Genomic DNA, 26727 nt, shown 5'->3' with positions numbered 1-26727 from the left:
TGTGAAACTCCCTCCATGTGGATTCATTAGAGCACAAACATTTACAACAGAAGGAAATCAATCCTGATTCCATCTTCCTCAATCCCCACCTCCTCCACACCACCCCCCCCAACCCCCCCCCCCCCCGCCCCCCAACACGAACCTGAGCATAATCCCAGGAGCTAGATCAAAGCAGTCAGAGCCTGGTCTTTTCTGGCACTTTGCCACCTTTCCCCCTGAGGTCTTTCTCAATGGATAGGAGGTTACAGCTGGTACATGCCATTGGAGTGAATTGCACAACACACGCAGTTCAGAGGGGACTCACCTGGGTTGGGTTCTGGAGCTCTTGCAATGGAGTCCGCGATCCTTTCCTGCAGCAGATGTTCACCCCGAACGGGGCCCGCCGTATCCCTGCAACACGAGAGGGAACACAAGGAAGTCTCAGTCAAGTGGTCTACCTTATTGGGTCCAGTCATATGTCTGAGGTAGGGCTGGGGGGGGTTGTGGGTAATGTTAGTATCACTGCACTGTCACAGCCAGTTTATTGATCTGAAATCCCAGTTGATGGAATCCAAATTCAATCTGTAAACCTGAAATAGTCTCAGCAATGGTAGCCATGAAAGAATCGACAACTGTTGCAAAATCCCAGCTGATCCACTCATGCCCTTTAAAGAGGGAACTATGCCATCCTTACCCGGTGCAGTTTATATGCACACAGCAATGTGGTGATCTTAAATGACCTCTGAAATGGCCTAGAAAGCCCCTCAATTCAAGGGCAATTAAGGATGGAGAGCCAATGTTGATCTTGCCAGTCACGCCTACATTCCCAGCAAGAATAAAGAAAAAGGAACCAATGGCTTCTAGCCCATCACTTGAAACTTCAGCACAAATTCTAGGCTGGTTTGTCAGTGCAGTACTGTGGGAGTGCTACACTGGTTGGGGGTGCTGTCTGTCAGTGCAGTACTGAGGGAGTGCTACACTGGTTGGGGGTGCTGTCTGTCAGTGCGGTACTGAGGGAGTGCTACACTGTTGGGGGGTGCTGTCTGTCAGTGCAGTACTGAGGGAGTGCTACACTGGTAGGGGTTGCTGTCTGTCAGTGCAGTACTGAGGGTGTGCTGCACTGGTAGGAGGTGCTGTCTGTCAGTGCAGTACTGAGGATGTGCTGCACTGGTAGGGGTGCTGTCTGTGGGATGAGACGTTAAACCATGGCCTTCTGTACTTGCTGGGGATGGTGGAATTTTGAAGACTAGCAGGGGTGCTCTCTAGGTGCAATGGCTCATAATTATCCTTCCATTCACATGACAAAAACAGCAATTAGGCTTTTATCTCATTGATGCTTGTGGGGTCTTGCTGTGCAGAGAATTGGCTGCCATGTTGCCTGCATCCCCACAGCAACCACACATTAAAAGTACATCACTGACTGTACAGTGTTTTGGGGCATTTAAAAGTGTTATGTAGAAATGCCAGTCTTCTTCCATTGATACAATTACTGAAAAATATCAGCATATCTTTACAGTACTGCAAGAGGGAGTGTTACCAGCTTTCATAGGGTAGGCAGTGGCCTCAAGTGCTGCTAGATTCTAATGTGAGATGCTGTCAGCAAATAAACACAGATTTTCTAGGTGATCCTTAGTCTGGCACATGTTGAGAGCCATCTTGTGTCTCCCTCAGACTTCATGGTGATCATCTTCTCTTTAAGATATTTTTAATCAACGTGTTCCGACACGATACATCTCAGGAACAGTTGGTACTTGAACCCAGGCCTTCAGGCACAGAGATAAGGACACTAAAACAGTGCCTCATCTTTTCAGCACACTGAATCATGAAGCTTTCAGGGTGCTGCTCCTTCGTCAGGTGAAGGAGGGGACAGTGCTCTGAAAGCTTGTGATTTCAAATAAACCTGTTGGACTATAACCTGGTGTCGTGTGACTTCTGGCTTTGTTAGGAAGGGTGTTCCAGGATTTTGACCCAGCCACACCAACAGGACATTATATACTGTCCCTGAATCAGGATGGTGTGTAACACGGAGTGGAAATTGCAGGTGCTGGTGTTCCCCATGCATCAGCTGCCCTTAGTCTTTCCTGATATTAGGAAACGATTTACTAAGGCCTGTCACATTCACTCTGGGTCCGTATAGAGAGCTTGACAATCACCCGTCTCTTTCCAAATCCAGCAATATTCCAGAATGCTTCCAACTGCGGGTGTGGTAATATCGACATTCTGTGGGATACAGACGGGGAGCGACAATGCCAACCTGCATTTATGTAGCACCTTTAGCACAGTAAGATATCCCAGGATATTTGGCAGGGATATTAACAAAGTGAAGACGGAAGACATTCAGGCTGGTGGTACCTTGGTCAAATTAGTAGCAACTAAGAGTTTTCAAAAAAAGAAGAGAGACGTAGAGACATGGACGGATCTAAAAAGGACATTCCAGAATTCGGGCCATCGCAATTGAAAGCATGCCCACCAATGGTGAAGTGATTAGAATCAGGATTGCACTGGAGCCCAGAAGTGGACGACATTTCAGAGCAGTATTCAAGCTAGAGAGGCAAGGAGAGATTGGGACGGGGGCTGCGCACATAGTAACTGAGGGTACGTTATCATTACAACTGTTGACCTACGTCAGAAATCTAATCAAAGGCAAGAGTTAATCAGGTTGCCCTCTAGGCTGCTATCTACACAACGTTATTGATTTTTCCTCACATTGTAAAAAGGTTAACCTTTACCCTATGCCTGTTAAGAAGGGAAGTTAACATCAAATTAAAATACCAGTGGGCTGCTGAACCAGGACTGACCTTAAAGTAATGGCTAGTTACTTCAGCAAGCCTAATTAAAAGACAAGCCAATGTATACTGATGTTTAATCAGTCGATAACAAGCAAGGAAAATGTTAATTCAGCAAAAGATAAGTATCTAAATAAGGAGGCATCATTGGTCATGGAAACAGGAAATTGGTACAAAATGGTTCTAAATCAAAGACAAGCTTACCATAAAGCATTCCACTTTCTGGAATAGTAATTATGTATAACTAGAGTGAAACTACCAATGAGATAATAAAACAAAGTATTACCAGCTTACAGAAAAATGTATCAATTAAAAATAATTAACAAAATCCTTAAAATTCACCTTAGAGGGACACATTAATTAACTTCATATCATTTGTAATTCAGAATGGTGGAGATTGTCACATGAAATAAAAAAAGCATTAAAAATTGGAAGGTGGTTCGGATTTAGCCTGATTCACCCATCATACACCAGCACCGTCTGCAGGTTGTAATCTCTACAAGACTGGTGCAACCCTTTAAGCCTCCTTCAGCAGCACCTTCCAAACCCATGACTGCAACCTAGAAAGACCGTGGCAGCAGACACATGGGAGCACCACCACTTATAAATTCCCCTCAGAGTCACACATCATCCTGGCTTGGAACGATAGGCAGTTCCTGGATTGGGAACGGGTTCCATTCTGGAGTGAGTTCCCAAGTCAATGTGTAGGCAAGTTGGAACATGATGCAGGACAATTTGATGCAGCTGTTTGGAAGTATGGGAAATGTTCATCTGTCAGGTTTTTAAAGTTACACCCCTGTAAGGGATCCTGTTCTTAAGTATGGGTGTTCGTAAGTTGAGTGTTGTTAAATCGTGGACCCCCTGTAGAATTACTAAGACCATAAGGCATAGGAGCAGAAATTAGGTCATTCAGCCCATCAAGTCTGCTCCACCATTCAATCATGGCAGATAAGTTTCTCATCCCCATTCTCCCACTTTCTCCCTGTAATCCTTGATCCACTTGATACTCAGGAACCTGTCTATCTCCGTCTTAAAATATACTCAATGACCTGGCCTCCAAGACTTCCGTGGCAGTGAATTCCATAGATTCACCACTCTCTAGCTGAAGAAGTTCCTCCTTATCTCTGCTCTATAAAGTCTTCCCTTTACTATAAGGCGGTGCTCTCGGATCCTTGTCTCTGCTAGCAATGGAAACATGTTCCCAATGTAGAATCATAGAGATGTTCAATGCAAAAACAAGGCTTCGTCTGGAGGCTCACTGAAGATGTTACCTAGTTTGGTGACAAAACGTCTGAAAATGAACCTTCCAGCTCAGCGAGCAAACCTACATCCAGAACTTCAACCTGAGCTACAAACCTTTCCAAAACTTGCCAGACCCTTCCTATTCATATACCCATCCAGATGCCTTTTAAATGCTTTAATTGTACCAGCCTCCACCATTTCCTCTGCAGCTCATTCCATACACGTTCCATCCTCTACATAAAAAATATTGCCCCTTAGGTCCCTTTTATATTTTTTCCCTCTCACCCTAAACTTATGTCCTGTAGTTCTGGACTCCCCCACCCTAGGGAAAAGACCTGAAGATGTTACCTAGTAGGGTAACAAAACATCTGGAAATGAACCTTCCAGCTCACCTGAGTTACAAATCTTCTCAAAACTTGAAAAAACCTTGTCTATTTATCCTATCCATGCCCCTAATGATTTTATAAACCTCTATAAGGTCACCCCTCAGTCTCGGCTGCTCCAGGGAAAACCGCCCCAGCTGGGTGGCATAGTGGCTCAGTGGTTAGCACTGCTGCCTCACAGCGCCAGGGACCTGGGTTCAATTCCACATCTCCTTCTGTCTATGTGGACTTCCTCTGGATGCTCTGGTTTCCTCCCACAATCCAAAGATGTGCAGATTAGGTGAAGTGGCCAGGTTAAATTGCCTATAGTGTTCAGGAATGTGCAGGTTAGGTGCATTTGTCAGGGGTAAATACAGAGGAATGGGTCTGGGTGGCTTACTCTTCGGACAATCAATGTGTTGGGTCAAAGGGCCTGTTTGCACTCTGTAGGGATTCTATTCAGCCTCGCCCTATAGCTCCAACCCTGGCAACATCCTGGTAAATCTTTTCTGAAACCTTTCAAGTTTCACAACATCCTTCCGAAAGGAGGGTGACCAGAATTGCACACAATATTCCAACATACTCTGTCCAGGCCATTCAGTATTCTGTATGTTTCAATTAAATCCCCCTCATCCGTCTAAACTCCATCGAGTATAGACCCTTCACTGTTGCTGGACCAAAGTCCTGGAGCTCTCTTCTTCACAGTACAGTGTGTGAACAGCACAAAGGGGACTGCAGTGATTCACCACCACCCTCCTGAGGGCAACTAGGGATGCAGCAAAAAAATCCAGCAAAATGCATACCCCAGGAATAAATAACAAAAGTGAAGAAATGGAGCTTGGAATTGTATATGTGCTGACGTATTGCTGCATGTATCATATGATTAATAAATGCTCAGAATCTTATTGATTTGAGGAGTGTCTCACAATGGTGATAAATGTGGAGTATTGATTTTTAACTTCAAAGGCTATGGGGCAATGGCAGGGAAGTGGAGTTGAGGATGATCAGATCAGCCACAATCTCATTGAGTGTCAGAGCAGACTTGATGGGCAGAATGGCCTATTTCTGTTCCTGTCACTTCTGGTCTGATGATCTAAGCCATTGCTGTGTTATTTGTAACGAGATGGGAACTAATTGTTTTGTGAATATAAATCCCAGGGTGCCACATTCACTGGCACACGGCAGTCATGTACTTAGTAACGATGAATGTCTCTCAGTCTGTCAGCCACATGGAGAACTCAGCAAGCCTTCAGCACTTTTTTTATTATTGAGTATTTTTAATGTCGGGGATGCTATGTCTTCTAGCTCCCATAACACTTCTCAGTGGCTGTATCAAACAAAACATGGCAGCAGTTCACATAGGAAAACGGTAGGACATAAGTTTGGTCAAAGACAGGATTTAAGGATTAAAGGTGCAATGAGAGGCATTGCAAGGCAGAGAGCTGTTGGGGAATTTTTATCTGAATATTCATTTTTGAGAATGTTGTGCCATTGACTGGCCAGCATTTATTACCTGTCCCCAGTTGCCCTTGAAGAGACTTTGTCAGGCCATTTCAGGGGGCAATTGTGAGTCAACCACATTGCTGTAGGTTTGCAGTCACATGTCGGCCAGATCTGGTGAGGATGGCAGATTTCCTTCCCTAGGAGAAAGTGAGGACTGCAGATGCTGGAAATCAGAGTCAAGAGTGTGGTGCTGGAAAAGCACAGCAGGTCAGGTCAGGAATTCCTGATCAATGCCGAAACATCAATTCTCCTGCTCCTCGGATGCTGCCTGACCTGCTGTGCTTTTCCAGCACCACACTCTTGATTCTGATTTTCCATCCCTGAAGGACATTAATGAACCAAATATCAAAGTGTTTCAAATAAACTGCCATATTCCAAATCAGCCAGCACAGTTGGCATTATGAGGGGAACTAAACTGAGCAAAAGGGATCAGGAAGAGCTGCAATGATAGTATTGCTGAGCAGAGAATCACTGTATCTCTGCTGCTATCAAATCTTCACACACAGTGACTCACTAATCCTCTCAAACCTTTCTGTGCCAATGTTACCACAAAAATCTCTGTCTGAACATGACACTTTGTTAAGAGAACCCGACAGAAGTGTGAATAAAAACATATGTTAATAAATCATAATCTTGTAACTGTGTTTTTAAAGAGTCCCATATGTCTAGATTGGCTTCTGGACCAACTGATGTTAATGCCGTTCTTGCTTGGAAGCACATGGAGTAGTTTATAAAGAAGGCTGAGGACATTAGATAGTTTGGAAAGTTCATTCGCTAAGCAGGGCTTCTTGTGCAGTGGTACTGTCACCACCTCTGACTCAGAAGGTCTGAGTTCAAATTCTAAATAAAACAAATCAAAAAACTGCAGACATTGGAAATTAGCAGAAATTTCTGGGAAAATTCAGCATCTGTGGAGAGAAAGCAGAGTTAACCAAACTTACGGCCTACCGTTTTCCTATGTGAACTGCTGCCATGTTTTGTCTAGGATCCAGTGACCCTGCTTCAGAATGCTGCTCTTTAAAGCAATTTTATTATAATTAGGTTTTGAAATGGGGGAAAGGAAAGTGAAAAAAATTCAGACCCCTTTCTGTTGTTAATCACACAGTCAGAGAGATGTACAGCACAGAAACAGATCCTTTGATCCAACTTGTTCATGCTGACCAGATATCCTAACCTAATCTTTTCCCATTTGCCCCGTACTAGACCCAAACCCTTCCTATTCATATACTCATTCAGATGCCTTTTAAATGTTGTAATTGTACCAGCCTCCATCACTTCCTCTGGCAGCTCATTCCATACGCACTCCACCCTCTGTCTGAAAAAGTTGCCCCTTAGGTCTCTTTTATATCTTTCCCCTCTCACCCTAAACCTATGCCCTATAGTTCTGGACTCCCTTAATCCAGAGAAAAGACCATGTCTATTCAGCCTACCCAAGCCCCTCATAATTTTGTAAACCTCTATAAGGTCATACCACAGCCTCCGACACTCCAGGGAAAACAGCCCCAGCCTGTTCAGTCTCTCCCTATAGCTCAAATCCTCCAACCCTGGCAACATCCTTGTAAATCTTTTCTGAACCCTGTCAAGTTTCACAACATCTTCCCAATAGGAAGGAGACCTGAATTGCACATAGTATTTCAACAGTGTCCTGTATTGCCACAACATGACCTCCCAACTCCTGTACTTAATACTCTGACCAATAAAGGAAAGCATACCAAACGCCTTCTTCACTATCCTATCTACCTGTGACTCTACTTTCAAAGAGCTGTGAACCTGCACTCCAAGGTCTCTTTGTTCAGCAATACTCCCCAGGACCCTACCATTAAGTGTATAAGTCCTGCTAAGATTTGCTTTCCCAAAATGCAGCACCTTGCATTTATCTGAATTAAACTCCATCTGCCACTTCTCAGCTCCCTGGCCCATCTGATCAAGATCCTGTTGTAATCTGAGGAAACTGTCTTCGCTGTCCACTACACCTCCAATTTTGGTGTCATCTGCAAACTTACTAACTGTACCTCTTATGCTCGCATCCAAATAATTTATGTAAATGACAAAAAGTAATGGACCCTTGTGGCACTCCACTGGTCACAGGCGTCCAGTCTGAAAAACAACCCTCCACCACCACCCTCTGTCTTGTACCTTTGAGCCAGTTCTGTATCCAAATGGCTAGTTCTCCCTGTATTCCATGAGATCTAACCTTGCTAACCAGTCTCCCATGGGAAATCTTGTCAAACGCCTTACTGAAGTCCACCGCTCTGCCCTCATCAATCTTCTTTGTTACTGCTTCAAAAAACTCAATCAAGTTTGTGAGACATGATTTCCCAAGCACAAACCATGTTGATTATCCCTAATCAGTTTTGCCTTTCCAAATACATTGTACATCCTGTCCCTCAGGATTCTCTCCAACAACTTGCCCACCACCAACATCAGGCTCACCGGTTGATAATTCCCTGGTTTGTTCTTACCACCCTTCTTAAACAATGGCACCACGTTAGCCAACCTCCAGTCTTCCGGCACCTCACCTGTGAGTATTGATGATACAAATATCTCAGCAAGAGGCCCAGCAATCACTTCCCTAGCTTCCCACAGAGTTCTCGGGTACACCTGATCAGGGCCTGGGGATTTATCCACTTTCATACGTTTCAAGACATCCAGCACTTCCTCCTCTGTAATATGGACATTTTTCACGATGTCACCATCTATTTCCCCACATTCTATATATTCCATGTCCTTTTCCTCAGTAAATACTGATGCAAAAACTCATTTATTATCACCCCCATCTCCTGCAGTTCCATACAAAGGCCGCCTTGCTGATCTTTGAGGGGCCCTATTCTCTCCCTAGTTACCCTTTTGTCCTTAATGTATTTGTAAAAACCCTTTGGATTCTCCTTAACTCTATTTGCCAAAGCTATCTCATGTCCCCTTTCTGCCCTCCTGATTTCCCTCTTAAGTATACTCCTACTGCCTTTACACTCTTCTAAGGATTCACTCGATCTATCCTGTCTATACCGGATATATGATTCCTTCTTTTTCTTAACTAAACCCTCAATTTCTTTAGTCATCCAGCATTCCCTATACCTACCAGTCTTCCCTTTCACCCTGACAGGAATATACTTTCTCTGGACTCTCGTTATCTCATTTCTGAAGGCTTCCCATTTTCCAGCCGTCCCTTTGCCTGCGAACATCTGCCCTCAATCAGGTTTTGAAAGTTCTTGCCTAATACCGTCAAAATTGGCCTTTCTCCAAATTAGAACTTCAACTTTTAGATCTGATCATAGAGTCATAGAGATATACAGCATGGAAACAGACCCTTCGGTCCAACCTGTCCATACTGACCATATATCCCAACCTTATCTAGTCCACCTGCCAGCACCCAGCCCATATCCCTCCAAACCCTTCCTATTCATATACCCATCCAGATTCCTTTTAAATGTTGCAATTGTACCAGCCTCCACCACATCCTCTGGCAGCTCATTCCATACACATACCACCCTCTATGTGAAAAGGTTGCCCCTTAGGTCTCTTTTATATCTTTTCCCTCTCACCCTAAACATATGCCCTCTAGTTCTGGACTCCCCCACCCCAGGGAAAAGATTTTATAAACCTCTATAAGGTCATCCCTCAGACTCACAGTGCTCCAGGGAAAACAGCCCCAGCTTATTCAACTTCTCCCTATAGCTCAAATCCTGGTCTATCCTTTTCCATCATTATTTTAAAGCTAATAGAATTATAGTCACTGGCCCCAAAGTGCTCCCCCACTGACACCTTAGTCACCTGCCCTGCCTTATTTCTCAAGAGTAGGTCAAGTTTTGCACTTTCTCTAGTAGGTACACCCACATGTTGAATCAGAAAATTTTTTTGTACACACTTAACAAATTCCTCTCCATCTGAACCCTTACCACTATGGCATGTAACACTGCAGAGTGAGATGTTTGAGACAACAAAGATAACAACCAGATTGCAATAGTCAAAACTACTTTGGGATGGCAATTGTTTTATTTTCTCTCATAGAACGCGTGGCAGCAGGAGAATAAGAAGCAGAAAAATATGTTATTCTCTTCAGAGATGGGGGAGATTTAATAGGGGTGTTTAAAATCATAAAGGGGTGACGTGTGAATAACTAAGGAGAAAACTAGCCCCAGATTTTCCAGTTACTACTTACCTGAAGACAATGGTTCGAGCCAGAATTCAGAGTTTGGCCAATCCCAGAGGAATCCTGGGAGAAATGCGCTCGTGCTGAATTACCACGTCACTCCAAGACATGTCATGTTTTTGTTCGATATTGCAGGAGTTAAAGGCCCCAAAGTGGCTGAGGAGAGGTAAGTGTGTGAGGTGGTGTGCCAGGTGGTAGTTTAGTGGGTAATGCGTCAAATGGGTAGACAACCAGCTGGTGCCTATGTGAGTAGAGCCAGAAAAGGGTATGTTGCCAAGTGGTTTGGGTGATGGATGGGTGAGTGGGCAGGGTGGAAGGTGGGTGAGATGCGTAGGGAGTCACACGTGTGAGGGGTAGGGTCCAGAGCACGCGGTCGATGAGGAGCTGGGTTCCAGGTGGGTAGGAGCCAGGTGAGTAGGTGACTGCTTAAAATGGGTTGGGAGTGGGGGTTAAACAATCAGTGTTGGGTCCAGCGGGGTGGGGGGAAATAGGTGGGAGGGTATCAGGTTTGAGGATTTGGTCAGTGATCATGCTGGAATGGGGAAGGGGAGAGTGGTGATAGTGGGTTGGGAGATGGGTGCCAGGTCTAACAATGTCAGACATTGAGAGGATGCCTCAGGTCGGGGAGGTTGGACATTAGCCTCCAGTTGATATGGAGGGGGTGGTTCTGCTGAGAGAGATGTAGTTTTCAGGACTCAAAGGTGAGTTGAAGATTGATTAATAGTTACCCAGACGTTAGAACAGGTTTTCAATCCTCTCACCTATCCCAGGTAACTATTAAGCTAATGTATGTTAGAAACCTTGGAAATAAATCTTTAGCTTTGAGAAGCTTTGTCAAAGGCTCAAAATGAAGGGGAATGGCCCATTGGAATGTTCAATTTCCTGAGTAGTTCACTCAGAGTTAGGAATACCTCACAATCCGTTGGGAGCCGTTGGGAAGTAGTGACCATAATACAATAAGCTTCAATCTGCAATTTGAGAGGGAGTGGGTACAATCTGAAGTGACAATATTCCAGTTGAATAAAGGGAAATATGGAGCTATGAGGGAGCAACTGGCCAAAGTTCAATGGTATAATACCTTAACAGGGAAGACCGTGGAGGAACAATGGCAGATATTTCTGTGTATAATGCAGAAGATGCAGGATCAGTTCATTCCTAAAAGGAAGAAAGATCCCAGGAGGAGACATGGGCGGCCGTGGCTGACAAGGGAAGTAAAGAAGCATATAAGGTTAAAAGAGAAAAAGTATAACTTAGCGAAGATAAGCGGGAAAACGGAGGACTGGGAAGCTTTTAAAGAACAACAGAGGATTAGTAAGAAGGAAATACGCAGAGAAAAAATGAGGTACGAAGGTAAACTGGCCAAGAATATAAAGGAGGATAGTAAAAGCTTTTTTAGGTATGTCCAAGGCAAAAAAATGGTTAGGACAAAAATTGGGCCCTTGAAGACAGAAGCAGGGGAATATATTACTGGGAACGAAGAAATGGCAGAGGAATTAAATGAGTACTTCAGATCTGTGTTCACTGGGGAAGACACAAGCAATCTCCCTGAGGTAACAGTGGCTGAAGGACCTGAACTTAAGGGAATTTCTATTTGCCAGGATTTGGTGTTGGAGAGACTGTTAGGTCTGAAGGTTGATAAGTCTCCGGGACCTGATGGCCTGCATCCCAGGGTACTGAAGGAGGTGGCTCGGGAAATCGTGGATGCGCTGGTGATTATTTTCCAGAGTTCAATAGAATCGGGGTTGGTTCCTGAGGATTGGAGGGCGGCTAATGTTGTGCCACTTTTTAAGAAGGGTGGGCGGGAGAAAGCAGGAAATTATAGACCAGTTAGTCTGACCTCAGTGGTGGGAAAGATGCTGGAGTCTATTATAAAGGATGAAATTACGGCACATCTGGATAATAGTAACAGGATAGGACAGAGTCAGCATGGATTTATGAAGGGGAAATCATGCTTGACTAATCTTCTTGAATTTTTTGAGGATGTAACTCGGAAGATGGACGAGGGAGATCCAGTGGATGTAGTGTACCTGGACTTTCAGAAAGCTTTTGATAAAGTCCCACACAAGAGGTTAGTGAGTAAAATTAGGGCGCACGGGATTGGGGGCAAAGTACTAGATTGGATAGAGAATTGGTTGGCTAATAGGAAACAAAGGGTAGTGATTAACGGCTCCATTTCGAAATGGCAGGCAGTGACCAGTGGGGTACCGCAGGGATCCGTGCTGGGACCGCAGCTTTTTACAATATATGTAAATGATATAGAAGATGGTATCAGCAATAACATTAGCAAATTTGCTGATGACACAAAGCTAGGTGGTAGGGTAAGATGTGATGAGGATGTTAGGGGATTACAGGGTGACCTGGACAAGTTAGGTGAGTGGGCAGATGCATGGCAGATGCAGTTTAATGTGGATAAATGTCTGGTTATCCACTTTGGTGGCAAGAACAGGAAGGCAGATTACTACCTCAATGGTATCAAATTAGGTAAAGGGGCTGTTCAGAGAGATCTGGGTGTTCTTGTCCACCAGTCAATGAAGGCAAGCATGCAGGTACAGCAGGTTGTGAACAAGGCTAATAGCATGCTGGCCTTCATAACAAGAGGGATTGAGTATAGAAGCAAAGAGGTGCTTCTGCAGCTGTACAGGGCCCTGGTGAGACCACACCTGGAGTACTGTGTACAGTTCTGGTCTCCAAATTTGAGGAAAGACATTCTGGCTATTGAGGGAGTGCAGCGTAGGTTCACGAGGTCAATTCCTGGAATGGCAGGATTGCCTTACACGGAAAGACTGAAGCGACTGGGCTTGTATACCCTTGAGTTTAGAAGACTGAGAGGGGATCTGATTGAAACGTATAGGCTTATGAAAGGATTGGACACTCTGGCAGGAGGGAACATATTTCCGTTGATGGGGGAGTGCCGAACCAGAGGACACAACTTAAAAATACGGGGTAGACCATTTAGGACAGAGATGAGGAGAAACTACTTCACCCAGAGAGTGGTGGCTGTGTGGAATGCTCTGCCCCAGAGGGCAGTGGAGGCCCAGTCTCTGGATTCTTTTAAGAAAGAATTGGATAGAGCTCTTAAAGATAGTGGAGTCAAGGGGTACGGAGATAAGGCTGGAACAGGATACTAATTAGGAATGATCAGCCATGATCATATTGAATGGCGGTGCAGGCTCGAAGGGCAGAATGGCCTACTCCTGCATCTATTGTCTATTGTCTATTGTCTATTGTCTATTGTCTAATCCCAATGTGCAACTCAAGTCCACATTGCTCCAACAATTCTCCGAAAATCGGAATGTCCGGGCTATGGTTTACTCTGACAGGATGTCAGAGATTTGATGTTGTGCCATTAGATGTAGCCCATGAAGGACTGCTCTCTCTGCTGGGAGAGACAAGTGGCCACCTGCTTGAAGGCACCGCTCTGCACCAAGTCTGGGGCAGCTCACAAAGGCACCACGGTCGGCATGAGAATTTAACCCACACCATTCTGCATCACAGTCCAGCTGACTGAGCAAACCTCACACACACAGGTCCTAGATGACAGATAAAATCACCAAACCCAAGCGGAGAATTATTTCTTGTGTAATGAGCTGTTATGACCATGAACGCACTGCTGGATTGGATGGTGGAGACAGATTCCAGTTGTAACTGTCAATATGGATGACTATTGGGAATTATAAACCTGCAGGTCGAATGGGAGACTGTGCCTATTTCGACGTCTCTTTCAAAGAGGCAGCAACATTGTAATGGGCCAAATCTGTGATTTTCCTAATCAATCTGTTTAGAGATGTTACTACAGACCTGTGGAGTGAGTGGAATACGTGCCCAGGTCTCCTGGCTCAGAGATAAGGATACTGCCACAAGGGCACTTGTCCTCTATGGTTTTTTTTTCGTTTTGTTAAAATAACCCATTTTTCCTAATCAACCTGTTCAGAAATGATATTTCACACCTCTGGAGCAGGGGGTGGGACTTGGGTTTGGACCACTACCGGTGTACAACAACAGGGTACCAAATGCACTCACACACCTCTGGAGCAGGTGGGACTTGAACCCAGGTCTCCTCCCTCAGAGGTAGGGACACTACCAATGCGGACAAGAGCCCTTCTCCTCTTTGTTGTATGATGCTAGAAGCAGAAACCACACGTGACATTTTCTTCATAAAAATGTGACTGTGTAATTGTTCTGATTGAAAGGACAGGAAACATGATTGCTGTCCCAAGGACTTTGAATGTGAATCAACTGACCAGACTGGTATTTGCATATCCTGAACTCTGATCTGTGACCTGACCTCCCCCATCAACCCAGCATTACTGAGGCAGACTCAAGAACTCTATATTGTGTTCATCCTTTGAGAGAGATAGCCTGGAACAAAGTGAGAGAGATTACATTATTCTGCAACTAGTCCCTAAGCAAGCAAGCCTAATGCCTGAAATATCTTCAAAAGAAAACATTAAATCCTTTTGAATTCTGTGATGTTGCAAGATGTGAAGACATTCCTAATGAAGAGATTATGCTTGAAATGTCGATTCTCCTGCTCCTCAGACCTGCCTGCCCGGCTGTGCTTTTCCAGCACCACACTTTTTGACTCTGATCTCCAGCATCTGCAGTCCTCACTTTCGCCTAATCTTCACTTTCCTGATGAAGGGCTTTTGCCCAAAACGTCGACTCTCCCGTTCCTCGGATGCTGCCTGACCTGCTATGCTTTACCAGCAGCACATTCTCAACTCTGATCTCCAGCATCTGTAGTCCTCTCTTTTGCCTAGTCCTCACTTTCTCCTAACATCTGAAAGTGAGTATTTAGGCAAAATTACCTGTTCACTTAAGGAAACCTCATTGTGAACAATTCTGATTGCAATATTCCATCTCTATAGTCTCTATTTTATAGAATCATACAACACAGAAGAAGATCTTTCAGTTCAACTCGTCCATGCCAACCAGATATCCTAACTTAGTCTTGTTTGCTTGCTGTTAGTGATGAAGTTGACATAGCATGGTCAAGATTCAAGACAGGGGCTACAGGGGGGAAAGATGTAATTTTTTCCATGTTTTGCATACAGTCGGGCTTTTATTCATGAAATCATCTGGGATAACTACAGGTAGTTGTCTTGCAGCAGTCTCTCCAGTTTCCCTGACAGGGAATGACTAGCTGCATCTAAAAGCATATTTGATCGTCCAACACATAAAGTCACTCTAACGCACTTTAAAGCTGGTGTCAATACTTCCGTGGAGTGCAAACTGTGAATCTCGAAGGGAGAGAGGGAAAGCGACAGGAACGAATTCCTGAGGCAGTGCATTCAATTTCGAGAAAGTAAATTGGGAGATAAAGGAGAATGAGGAAGATGTGTAAAATCAGCAATGGCAGGTGAAGCAAGGCTTTCTGGGGAAAACATCATTAAACCAGGCAGACAGCTGCAAGAAATTGCACTGCAAGGCATTAAAAAACAAATGCTCACCAGTTTGTGAGAAAAAAAACCTCAGCAACCCATTCCAGGGACTCAGGGCAGACTTAACTTGCTGTTCCACCTTCATTAAACCCAGCTTTGCATTTTACTGTCATCGCATCACAATTAAAATGTTTATGTAACCTAAAAAATCGTATTTGGTCCCGTGTGGTTTCAAACTCTCTTCTACAAGTGGCACTTGTAAATTTTACATCTGGGATTTCCTTTAATTTTCTTGTAGCAACATGGGTGTTGCTGGCTGGATCGGTATTTATTGCCCGTCAGTAACTGCCCTTGAGAAGGTGAGGTTGAGCTGCTTTCTCGAACCTCTGCAGTCTCTGTACTGTAGTTGGGCCTGCGATGTTGTTCGGGAATTCATCAAAGATCCTCAGGTAACACCTTCCATCCGGATTGGACATGGGAACACCACCACTTGTAAGTTCCCCTCCAAAACACACACCATCCTGACTTGGAGAAAGTGAGAACTATAGATGCTGGAGATGCAGATTCCTGATGAAGGGCTTGTGCTCAAAACGTTGGCTTTCCTGCTCCTCGGATGCTGCCTACCTTCTGTGCTTTTCCAGCACCACACTCTTTACCACCATCCTGACTTGGAAATATATCACCATTCCTTCAGTGTATCCTGGTCAAAATCTTGGAATTCCCTCCATCATAGCATTGTGGGTCAACCTATAGCAGCTGGACTGCAGCAGTTCAAGAAGGCAGCTCACCCCCACCATCTCACTAGAAAGGGTAATGGAGAAGGTGTATGGTATGCTTGCCTTTATTGGTCAGTGCATTGAGTTTAGGAGTTGGGAGGTCATGTTACGGCTGAACAGGACATTGGTTAGGTCACTTTTGGAATACTCTGTTCAATCCTGGTCTCCATGCTACAGGGACGAAGTTGTTAAACTTGAAAGGGTTCAGGAAATATTTACAATGATGTTGCCAGGGTTGGAGGGTTTGAGCTATAGGGAGAGGCTGAATAGGCTGGGGTTGTTTTCCCTGGAGCGCGGAGACTGAGGGGTGATGTGATAGAGGTTTATAAAATCATGAGGGGCATGGATAGGGTGAATAGACAAGGTCTTTTCCCCTGCCTAGGGGAGTCCAAAACTAGAGGGCACAGGTTTAGGGTGAGAGGGGAAAGATTTAAAAGGGACCTAAGGGGCAACTTTTTCACACAGAGGGTGGTGTGTGGATGGAATGAGCTGTCAGAGGAAGTGGTGAGGGCTGGTTCAATTACAACATTTATAAAGTTAAAAATCACACAACACCAGGTTATAGTCCAACAGGTTTAATTGGAAGCACACTAGCTTTCGGAGCGACGCTCCTTCATCAGGTGATCAGGCGACAATCACCTGATGAAGGAGCGTCGCTCCGAAAGCTAGTGCTTCCAATTAAACCTGTTGGACTATAACCTGGTGTTGTGTGCTTTTTAACTTTGTACACCCCAGTCCAACACCGGCATCTCCGAATCAGAACATTTATAAAGGCATCTGAATGGGTATATGAATAGGAAGAGTTTAGAGGGATATGGGCCAAGTGTTGGCAGATGGGACTAGATTAATTTAGAATATCTGGTTGGCGTGGATGAGTTGAACTGAAGGGCCTGTTTCCATGCTGTACATATCTATAACTCTGTGACTCCATAAATAGGGACAGGCAATAAATGCTGGCCCAGCCTGCGATGCCCTTGTCCCCTGAGTTAATATAACAAAGTACAGCACCAAATTTCAAAGACAACAACAATTTATATGCATTTGAAAAGAGTGCTGATTGGTCCTTTCTCATGCTGTATAAATTGTAACACCTGTTAGAGTCATAGAGTCATAGAGATAAACAGACCCTTTGGTCCAACTTGTCCATGCCGACCAGATATCCCAACCCAATCTAGTCCCACCTGCCAGCACCCGGCACATATCCCTCCAAACCCTTCTTATTCATATACCCATCCAAATGCCTCTTAAATGTGGCAATTGTACCAGCCTCCACCACATCCTCTGGCAGCTCATTCCATACACGTACCACGCTCTGCATGTAAATGTTGCCCCTTAGGTTTCTTTTATGTCTTTCCCCTCTCACCCTAAACCTATGCCCTCTAGTTCTGGACTCCCCGACCCCAGGGAAAAGATTTTGTCTATTTATCCCATCCATGCCCCTCATAATTTTGTAAACCTCTATAAGGTCACCCCTCAGCCTCTGATGCTCCAGGGAAAACAACCCCAGCCTGTTCAGCCTCTCCCTACAGCTCAGATTCTCCAACCCTGGCAACATCCTTGTAAATCTTTTCTGAACCCTTTCAAGTTTCACAACATCTCTGCAATAGGAAAGAGACCAGAATTGCACGCAATATTCCAACAGTGGCCTAACCAATGTCCTGTACATCCGCAAATGACCTCCCAACTCCTGTACTCAATACTCTGACCAATAAAGGAAAACATACCAAACGCCTTCTTCACTATCCTATCTACCTGCGACTCCACTTTCAAGGAGTAATGAACCTGTACTCCAAGGTCTCTTTGTTCAGCAACACTCCCTAGGACCTTACTATTAAGTGTATAAGTCCTGCTAAGATTTGCTTTCCCAAAATGCAGCACCTCGCATTTATCTGAATTAAACTCCAACTGCCACTTCTTAGCCCATTGGCCCATCTGGTCCAGATCCTGTTGTAATCTGAGGTAACCCTCTTCGCTGTCCACTACACCTCCAATTTTGGTGTCATCTGCAAACTTACTAACTGTACCTCTTATGCTCACATCCAAATCATGTTTGTAAATGACAAAAAGTAGAGGACCCAGCACCGATCCTTGTGGCACTCCACTGGTCACAGGCGTCCAGTCTGAAAAACAAACCTCCACCACCACCCTCTGTCTTCTACCTTTGAGCCAGTTCTGTATCCAAATGGCTAGTTCTCCTTGTATTGGAAGAAACATTTGATAATAGGTCTCCTCTTTTCAAAATATTCAATTCTGTAAAAGAACTTTTGACACAGTATCACTTCTATACCCAAAGGAAGCACGGCAACCAATCTGTGCACACACAACTCCCACAAACAACAATATGGTAATGACTGGACCATCTGTCCCAGTCATATTGGCCAAGACGCCAGGGAGAATTCCCCTGGCCTTCTTCAAAATAAAGCCATGGAACCTTACACATCCACCTGAGAGGGCAGAGAGCCTTGCTTTAATGTCTCCTCTGAAAGACAGGCACCTCTGCCAGTAGAGCACTCCGTCAGTGCTACAGAGGAGCATCGACGCAGATTCTGCACCCATGATTCTGGAGCACTGCTGATTAATTCATGGCGTAATCATACTCACTCTGTGGAATGTAATGAATTTAATTTGGCAGTCCTGCCGCACAAACTCCTTAATCACATCAGACTATTCCTAGACGATTCTATATGTTCTACGAGAACCTTGGGAATTTAAACAGGCTGTGTCCTGTCATACAGAAAAGCTAAATCCCTTGTCTACCATGTTTGAAGCTTGAGAGTCTTATTATTCTGTAATGAACCTTTGTCTCAGTGCCTGAATGTGTACAGGGATTATCTGCAAAAATTACTTCAAGGACTAACAGAACAGTGCACTCAGAACAAAGTCTCTTGGCAGCGTTATAGTGGATTCTTTGCCAGTCACACCAGCCCTTGAAAGTCATGCTTCAACCCAGGATGTGTTGTGCAACTTATGCAATTTGCGAGAATTCTAAAGAAAAATGAATCATAAAAGATTTATAGCTTGGCCTCACATGTACAAGCAAAGCTATGTGGTGTCAAAGATATTTCTTCAAGTTAAAATGTATTTTTTAATCTCTTCCCTGGTTTGTGGGGCCAACATTTATTGCACATCCTTAACTGCCCTTGAACTGAGTGGCTTCCTCAGCCATTTCAGAGGGCAGTTAAGAGTCAATCACATTGCTGTGGGTCTGGAGTTCACATGCAGGCCAGACCGGGTAAGGATGGCGGATTTCCTTCTTTATGTTAGTGAACCAGATGGATTTCGACAACAATTGACCACAGTTGCTGTGGTTACCATCACTGAGCCTGGTTTTCAATTCCAAATTCATTAATTTAATTTAAATTCTACCAGCTCCTGTGCTGGGTTTTGAACCCATGTCCCAAAAAAAAGTGCACTAATCTGGGCCACTGAACCACTAACCCAGTGACTAACCATTGAAACTACAATTATCTCTGGTTTGTGGCTAATGGGTGAGGCAATGGATGGTCATTATTTACAGATTTGACCTACACTCGCTCATGAACAGAAACACCATATCATACTTCCATAAACAGTAGGTGGCCATTTGATGAGGGTCTTTCAAACAAAGATCTGCATTTATACAGTGCCTCTCTCAACTTTGTCAGAAGTCACATGATACCAGCCTTGTTCCAATAGGTTTATTTGAAGTCATAAGCTTTCAGAGCACTGATCCTTCATCAAGTGACTTCTCCTGACAAAGAAGCAGTGCTCTGAAAGCTTGTGATTTCAAATAAACCTGTTGGACTATAACCTGGTGTCGTGTGACTTATGACCTTGTCCACTCCAGTCCAACACCAGCATGTGCAGCACATGACTTCAGAACACCTCAAAGTCCTTTTACATCTCACTGAGAACTCCTGAAATATAGTCACTATTTTCATAATAGAATTTGCAAGTGCCCAGATACAGCAAATGTGATAATGACCAGTTCATATATTTTGGTTGATGCTGATGAAGGGATAATCATTGGTTAGGGCACATACCGTCTGCTCTTCTTCCAAATAGTGTCATGAATTAATTTACACTCGCCTGAGGTGGCTGATTAATGGGCATTGTAAAGGACATCACCTCCATCCATACAGAATTCCAGAGGCTCTACACTGGTCTGTCAGTCTGGTTTTCCAAATTCAAACTCTTTGCTGTGCCTCAAACTTCCCATCTTCTAAGGTGGATATCAGCATTCAGCCTCAGAATGCTATTTACCTACTTGAGTATGAGTCTGTTGGCAGAAATGTTCCTTTGTCCCCACATCCCTCCTCCTCTGTGTTTAAGAATCATGCAAAAATGAAAATGCACACAGAATATCATACCCGGGAAGAGACCACTTGGCTCACAGAGTTTCTGTTGGCACTTCTCTCCTTTGTGAGTCTCTTGACTAATTTCACTCCCCAGCTCACGTTCCATTCCTTTTAATATGCCCTTGTATTAAAAAAAAGCCTCATGGAAACTAGCAGTGAATTTGCACATTATAGTGAGTTTAAATATTTTTTCTAATTTGTTTGTCATTTTGCAAGAGGGTTAAATACAGGCACTCAACATCGTGAGAGGATTGGAGGGAGTAGAAAGGGAGTAATTGATCCCATTGGTGGAAGGGTGAAGAATCAGGGGGAAAAGTGAAAGGTGACTAGTAAAAGAAGTAAAAGGAAACCTCACAGTGCAGATGGTATCAAATGATATAATGGCAACATTACAGGGTGAAGGTGGGGGAATACCACAAGATTAGCGTTGGCAATGGCCTAGTTGTACTAGTTAGACTAACCCTGGACTACAACTCAGGTAAAGTTTTGGGACCTGGTTCAAATGCTGCCGTGGTGGAACTTGAATTCAATAATAATCCGGAATTAAGAGTTTAATGATGACCATGAAACCATTGCTAGGAGAAAGTGAGGACAGCAGATGCTGGAGATCAGAGTCAAGAGTGTGGTGCTGGAAAAGCACAGCAGCTCAGGCAGCATCCGAGGAGCAGGAGAGTCAACATTTCGGGCATAAGCCCTTCAGCAGGACTAATGCCCGAAACGTTGACTCTGCTGCTCCTCAGATGCTGCCTGACCTGCTGTGCTTTTCCAGCACCACACTGTTTGACCATGAAACCATTGCGGATTGCCAGGAATAAAAACTCACTCATACCCTTTAGGGAAGGAAATCCTCCATTCTTGCCTGGTCTGGCCTACATATTAATCCTTACTCACAGCAATGTGGTTGGCTCTTAACTGCCCTCTGGGTGATAGGGCACGACATATGCAGGTGCAGCAAGTGACACCCACATCTCATGAAGGAATAAACAAAAGCTGATTTTGCCCGTTCAGAGGGCCAGTATAGAAACAATGAGCTGAATATCCTCATTTACGCTGCAATAATTCTGTGATTCTGTCCCTTCAAGTTGTGTTTGTTCTTTGCCATCTACCAAACACCGAAAACCATCCGGCACTCGCCGTCACATAACCTAACCAGCTCTCTTTTCAGGGACACTAATGTAAAGTTAACTTATAAAAAAACTCTTCACAGAATGTAGAGCTGGGATAATCAGGGGTACTGCTGGCCACCACTCTGTCCTTTCTGTAACATCCGGGGGGAATTAGCCCAAGCTAATTCACATCAACAACTTGTACTTATAAAGCACTTTTCACACATTAGAAAGTGTTGCTTAAAAACAATCAGGCTTTCACAAGTTTTTCATAGAATCCATAGAATCCCTATAGTATGGAAACAGGCCCTTCAGCTCAACAAGTCCACACCGACCCTCTGAAGAGAAATCTACCCAGACCCATTCCCCTAACCTATTACTCCGCAAGGGGAGGCACTGTAGCTCAGTGGTTAGTACCGCTGTCTCACACGCCAGGGACCCAGGTTCGATTCCCGCCTCGTCCATGTGGAGTTTGCACATTCTCCCCATGTCTGCGTGGGTTTCCTTCCACAGTCACAAAGATATGCAGGTTACGTGAGTTGGTTATACTAAATTGCCCATAGTGTTCAGGGATGTGTAGGTTAGGGGCATTAGTCAGGAGTAAATATAGGATAATAGGAAAGGGGAATGGGTCTGGGTGGATTACTCTTCAGAGGGTCAGTGTGGACTTGTTTGGCCAAAAGGCCTGCTTCCACACTGTAGGGATTCTATAAATTTACCCCTGACTAATGCACCTAAACCTACATGGCCAATACATCTTCCACTCATCAAGACCTATGCAAGAATGTCCAAGTTCAAAGGGAACAACCACTTATATTGCATGTGAAAAGGGCTCTGATTGGTTGGGCAAGTCAACTCTGATTAGTGAAGGCAGGTTAGGTGAATTGACCACGCTAAATTGCCCGTAGTGTTAGGTGAAGGGGTAAATGTAGGAGAATGGGTCTGGGTGGGTTGCGCTTCGGCGGGTCGGTGTGGACTTGTTGGGCCGAAGGGCCTGTTTCCACACTGTAAGTAATCTAATCTAATCACATTGCCGGGTACCACAGTGTGGTAAAACCACACAACTCATCAATAAAAGAAAGGCTCACATTCACTCAGTGCTTCTTGTGACTACATGTGACTACATGTGGATGTCCTAAAGCTCTTTGCAGTTAATTAGGTACTCTCCAGAAGTGCAATTCCTGTTTTAGGGTGGGTAATGTGGCATCCAATATCAGAACAGCAAACACCATAATAAACAGCAGGATGTTAATGACCAGAATTTGTGCATGATGTTGGTTGATAGGTTAGCCAGGACAACAAGGATATCTCTCCCACTCTCTTCAAAATAGTGTCCTGGGGTCCTTTACAAATACAGAGCCTGAACATCTCAACTGAAAGGCAACATTTCCAAAATTGCAGCACTCCCTCTGTGCTGCAGTGCAGGTTCAGCACCCAAGTCCTGGAGGGGGATCTTGAACCCAAGACTTGAAATTCCAAGTGCTGGCAGCTGAACTGACACAAACTAACTCAATATTAACTTTTACCAACAAGTGAAGCAAGTTCAAATTCACCCCCACTCACCCAGGGGAAACCTACCTGAGATTCAATGCACTGTTTTTTCAAGCTGCCAAAGTAAACATTCAGTTGATCGTACCGAGGTTAATTCATTCGGAGAGAAGGGATATATTGCTGAAGCTTTGCATCTTGCATTCATCAGGACAAATGCAAGAATGCCAGATTTCAAATAATCACAGCAGTTTATTCTACAGGAGAAAATGGTGTTGATTGGTTGACAGGTTACTTCTGATTGGCTGATGTGTTTCCATGGAGAGTGCAATGGGGAACTATAGCCTCCCCAAGTTCCTCAGGTAATTCAAAGAAGGCATAAGGCTTAAACATGTTTGATTTATTTGCAGGGAAGTGTTAAATAATCCAACAGACATTTATTAAAGAAAACTATTACCGTATATACTCGAGTAAAAGTCAATCTCATGTATAAGTCAACCCCTATTTTTGGCCAGAAAATCTGGAACTTTCCATCTATCTCATGTAAAAGGCAACTCTAGTTCTTCACAGATAACAGATCAACATTTTTTTCTTTACTCGTTTAGGGATCAATTGGGCGTCTGCTAATGATACAGTAATTTGAACTGTAACGTGAGTTTCAACCTCTCAAACGCAATAGTTGACCCCCATAAATTTAACCTTAAAAAGTAGTCTAAAAAAACTCAACTTTTACAAAAGTATATATGGTATGTACAAACATCGCATTCTCGGTTTTCAGGGCTAATATTAAGCGATTTGGTTACAAGAGAGTAAACCAGTACAGAGTCATGCTTCAAGAGATCTGAGGTAAGATCAACTCGGAGCATCGTTGAAAACACTCTATGAGAGGCAACCTCACACCATCAAACCAATCGGGAGAGTTTTGTCCTGTGCTATAAATTGTTATGATCATTTGAAATTTGCATTTGTCCTGAAGTATACAAGATTAAAAAAAACTTCGTCACCATGACTTTGTTTATCAATACCTCAAAAGCATTTAATCGACTGTAAAGTGCTTTTGAGGCCTCAGATGGTTGTGAAAAGTGACATATAAATCCAAGTCTTACTTTCTTTCTTCCGAATGAAAGGAAGGTCATCGAAGTTCTATAAGGGTCAGTGGTTCCCTTCCCCCACCAGTGAGGACAAGAGTCTACTCCACTCAGGCACTCAGTGAGATTGGAATCTTATTGCGAGTTGCACAAACAATATGAAAAGAAAAGATTTTCCAAATATTTAATCACAAACATGATGGCTCTTTAAATGCAGATTAATATTCAACTAGGAAAGTAATTTTGTACCCTTGCAGCTCATTAACACACAGTCAGGAAGCTGCTGGTATCTTGATTGAGGAACTTAATGCAGATGTCAATAAACATCAAGGCTGGAAAGGCAATTAAGCCCAAGGCATTTTATGTTGAGAATAAAATAACGATCGTGTCATTCTTTACATGACGAAGCTCTGGTTTTGAAACTTGGGATTAATGTGTGATCATTTGACTGCAGGGTAATTCATGACAGGGCCACACATGAGAAGGTTGGGATAATTGAATCACTTTTTAAAAAAAAATCAAATGCAAAGATATTAAAACAAGGTCCACTGATATTCAACATGTTCTTAAGGCCATGACCATTTATTCTTGATTCTGTTAAACCTCACCCAGCCTCCCTTAACAAGTCCTTCTCAACCCCCTTCCACCCTCAAAGACAAGGAAGGGGAGTATGGTGTAAGAAACACCGTATGTCCCTCTCCCATCCACACATCACCCTGACTGGGAAATAAACCTAAAAATCACACATCACCAAGTTATAGTCCAACAGGTTTATTTGGAAGCACTAGCTTTTGGAGCACCTCCCCTTCAAGAAGCAACGCTCTGAAAGCTTGTACTTCCAAATAAACCCATTGGACTATAACCTGGTGTTGCGTGACTTTTAACTTTGTCCACACCGGTCCAACACCGGTCCCTCCACATCAAGGAAATAAATTGTCATTCCTCCAGTGTCATTCGGTCAAAATCCTGGAACCACCCTTCCCCGCAAACCCTAAACAGCGCCATGTGTGTTCCTACACCCCATGAAAGGCTCAATTTACCATCTTAGGGGCAATTATAAGGCTGGCCATCGATGGTTCTTCCTATTAACATGCAAAAAAAAGTGTTATTCCGTGTTGTCAGACCGTAAGGCCATCGAGCCATTGATATGACCTTGTAGGCATTTGGGTTTTACTTCCAGAATTTGTAACTAAAGGTTACAAATCACCAACAGTATCCAGTTAGGATTTACTGTAAACAAAGCAGACAACCTTGTGCAGTGAGCCGCAGTTAAGTGATGTTTGGTTGTTTCTAAAGATGATTTGAAACTGGAGAATTTCAGTCTCTGCCAAACACTGAGTGTCAGGTAATGACAGCAGTGTGAACAGAGAGCAGTGCTCACTAAAGATTTGCAGCTTACACTTGAACGCAGTTTATATCTGATGAATTCTTTCATTAGTCCCTCCAAGTTTCTACCGGTCTGTATCCTTAGTCATCTTCTGATTCTTTTGAGGAAAATGACCTTTTAATAGTTCTGAAGATTAGATTATTTCGGAAACTATTAGTCATCCTTTGTAGACCAGTTCTAACTGCAAATTTAACGTCGCTTAGTCATATTACTGAAGGGATTTGATAAGATGAACGAGCAGTGGATCATGTTTTTGTGGTTGTCAGAGAACATCAAATTGTTGCAAAGACATTCAGATTAGGGGCTTAGGGGCAAATCCTTTGTGTAAAAGACTGTTGGGCCATGTGATCAACACAGACACGATGGGCTGATGGGCCTTTTCCTGTGTTGTACAGCCCCGTGATTCCATGACTCAGTGACATATGATGTCTCGCTATAGGGTGTGGTTGAGGCAGATACAGAAGCATGGAAAACTAATTTTGAGCAGTGGGCTTGTGTTAGGCGATGTGGAGAAGCGAGTAAGTGGGACTGATTTTGGATCACTTCAGCAAACATCCAGTACAGGCTTGATGGGCCAAATGGCCTCCTTCTATGCAGTATATATCTATGGACCAACCCTGCATTTCACCACAGTGTTTTTCAATTTACTTGGAGTTTCTTCCAAAGGTCTAGCTTGAAATAGCTGCAAAACATAATCAAGGAAAAGTTACAGTGTGGAAGGAGGTAATTCAGCTTATTGTTTCTGTACAGGACCTTTGAACAGGCATCATTACCTAACGTCAATCTAATGCTTTTCTCCCACATCCTTGCATGCTATTTCTATCCAAATAATCATCCAATACTCTCCTGAATGCCTCAATTAAACCTGCCTCCACCACATGTGCAGGCAGTGAATTCCAAACCCTAACTACTCAGTGTGTGAAAAAGTACATGCTCATATCACATTTGCTCCTTTTACAAATCAGTTTAAACAGTTTCTCTTCATCTAATCTATCAAGCGAGCTCATGCTTTTGATTTCGGAGTCAACAGATGTGAGGCTGGAAAAGCACACAGACATCGTCTGATCAGCAGGGTGAAGAATTTCAGCCCAAAACATTGCCTTCCCTACTCCTCGCAGGCTGCTGTGCTTTTCCAGTCTCAC

The 26727-nt window shown here is 43.9% G+C and overlaps 1 protein-coding gene across 4 annotated transcripts in view; it reads right to left on the bottom strand.

The window, feature by feature from the left end:
* Positions 1-26727, bottom strand: part of chst11 (carbohydrate (chondroitin 4) sulfotransferase 11) — a 200572-nt gene that overhangs the window by 126905 nt on the left and 46940 nt on the right. For all 4 annotated transcript variants that reach the window (XM_072551880.1, XM_072551879.1, XM_072551882.1 and 1 more), the window contains exon 2: positions 305-390. In XM_072551880.1, coding sequence (XP_072407981.1) covers positions 305-390 — 86 coding nt within the window. The remainder of the gene's footprint in view (positions 1-304; positions 391-26727) is intronic.

The sequence above is a fragment of the Chiloscyllium punctatum genome, chromosome 32, assembly GCF_047496795.1.
Source record: "Chiloscyllium punctatum isolate Juve2018m chromosome 32, sChiPun1.3, whole genome shotgun sequence".
Lineage (NCBI taxonomy): Eukaryota > Metazoa > Chordata > Chondrichthyes > Orectolobiformes > Hemiscylliidae > Chiloscyllium > Chiloscyllium punctatum.
This window is presented reverse-complemented; position numbering and strand designations above follow the sequence as displayed.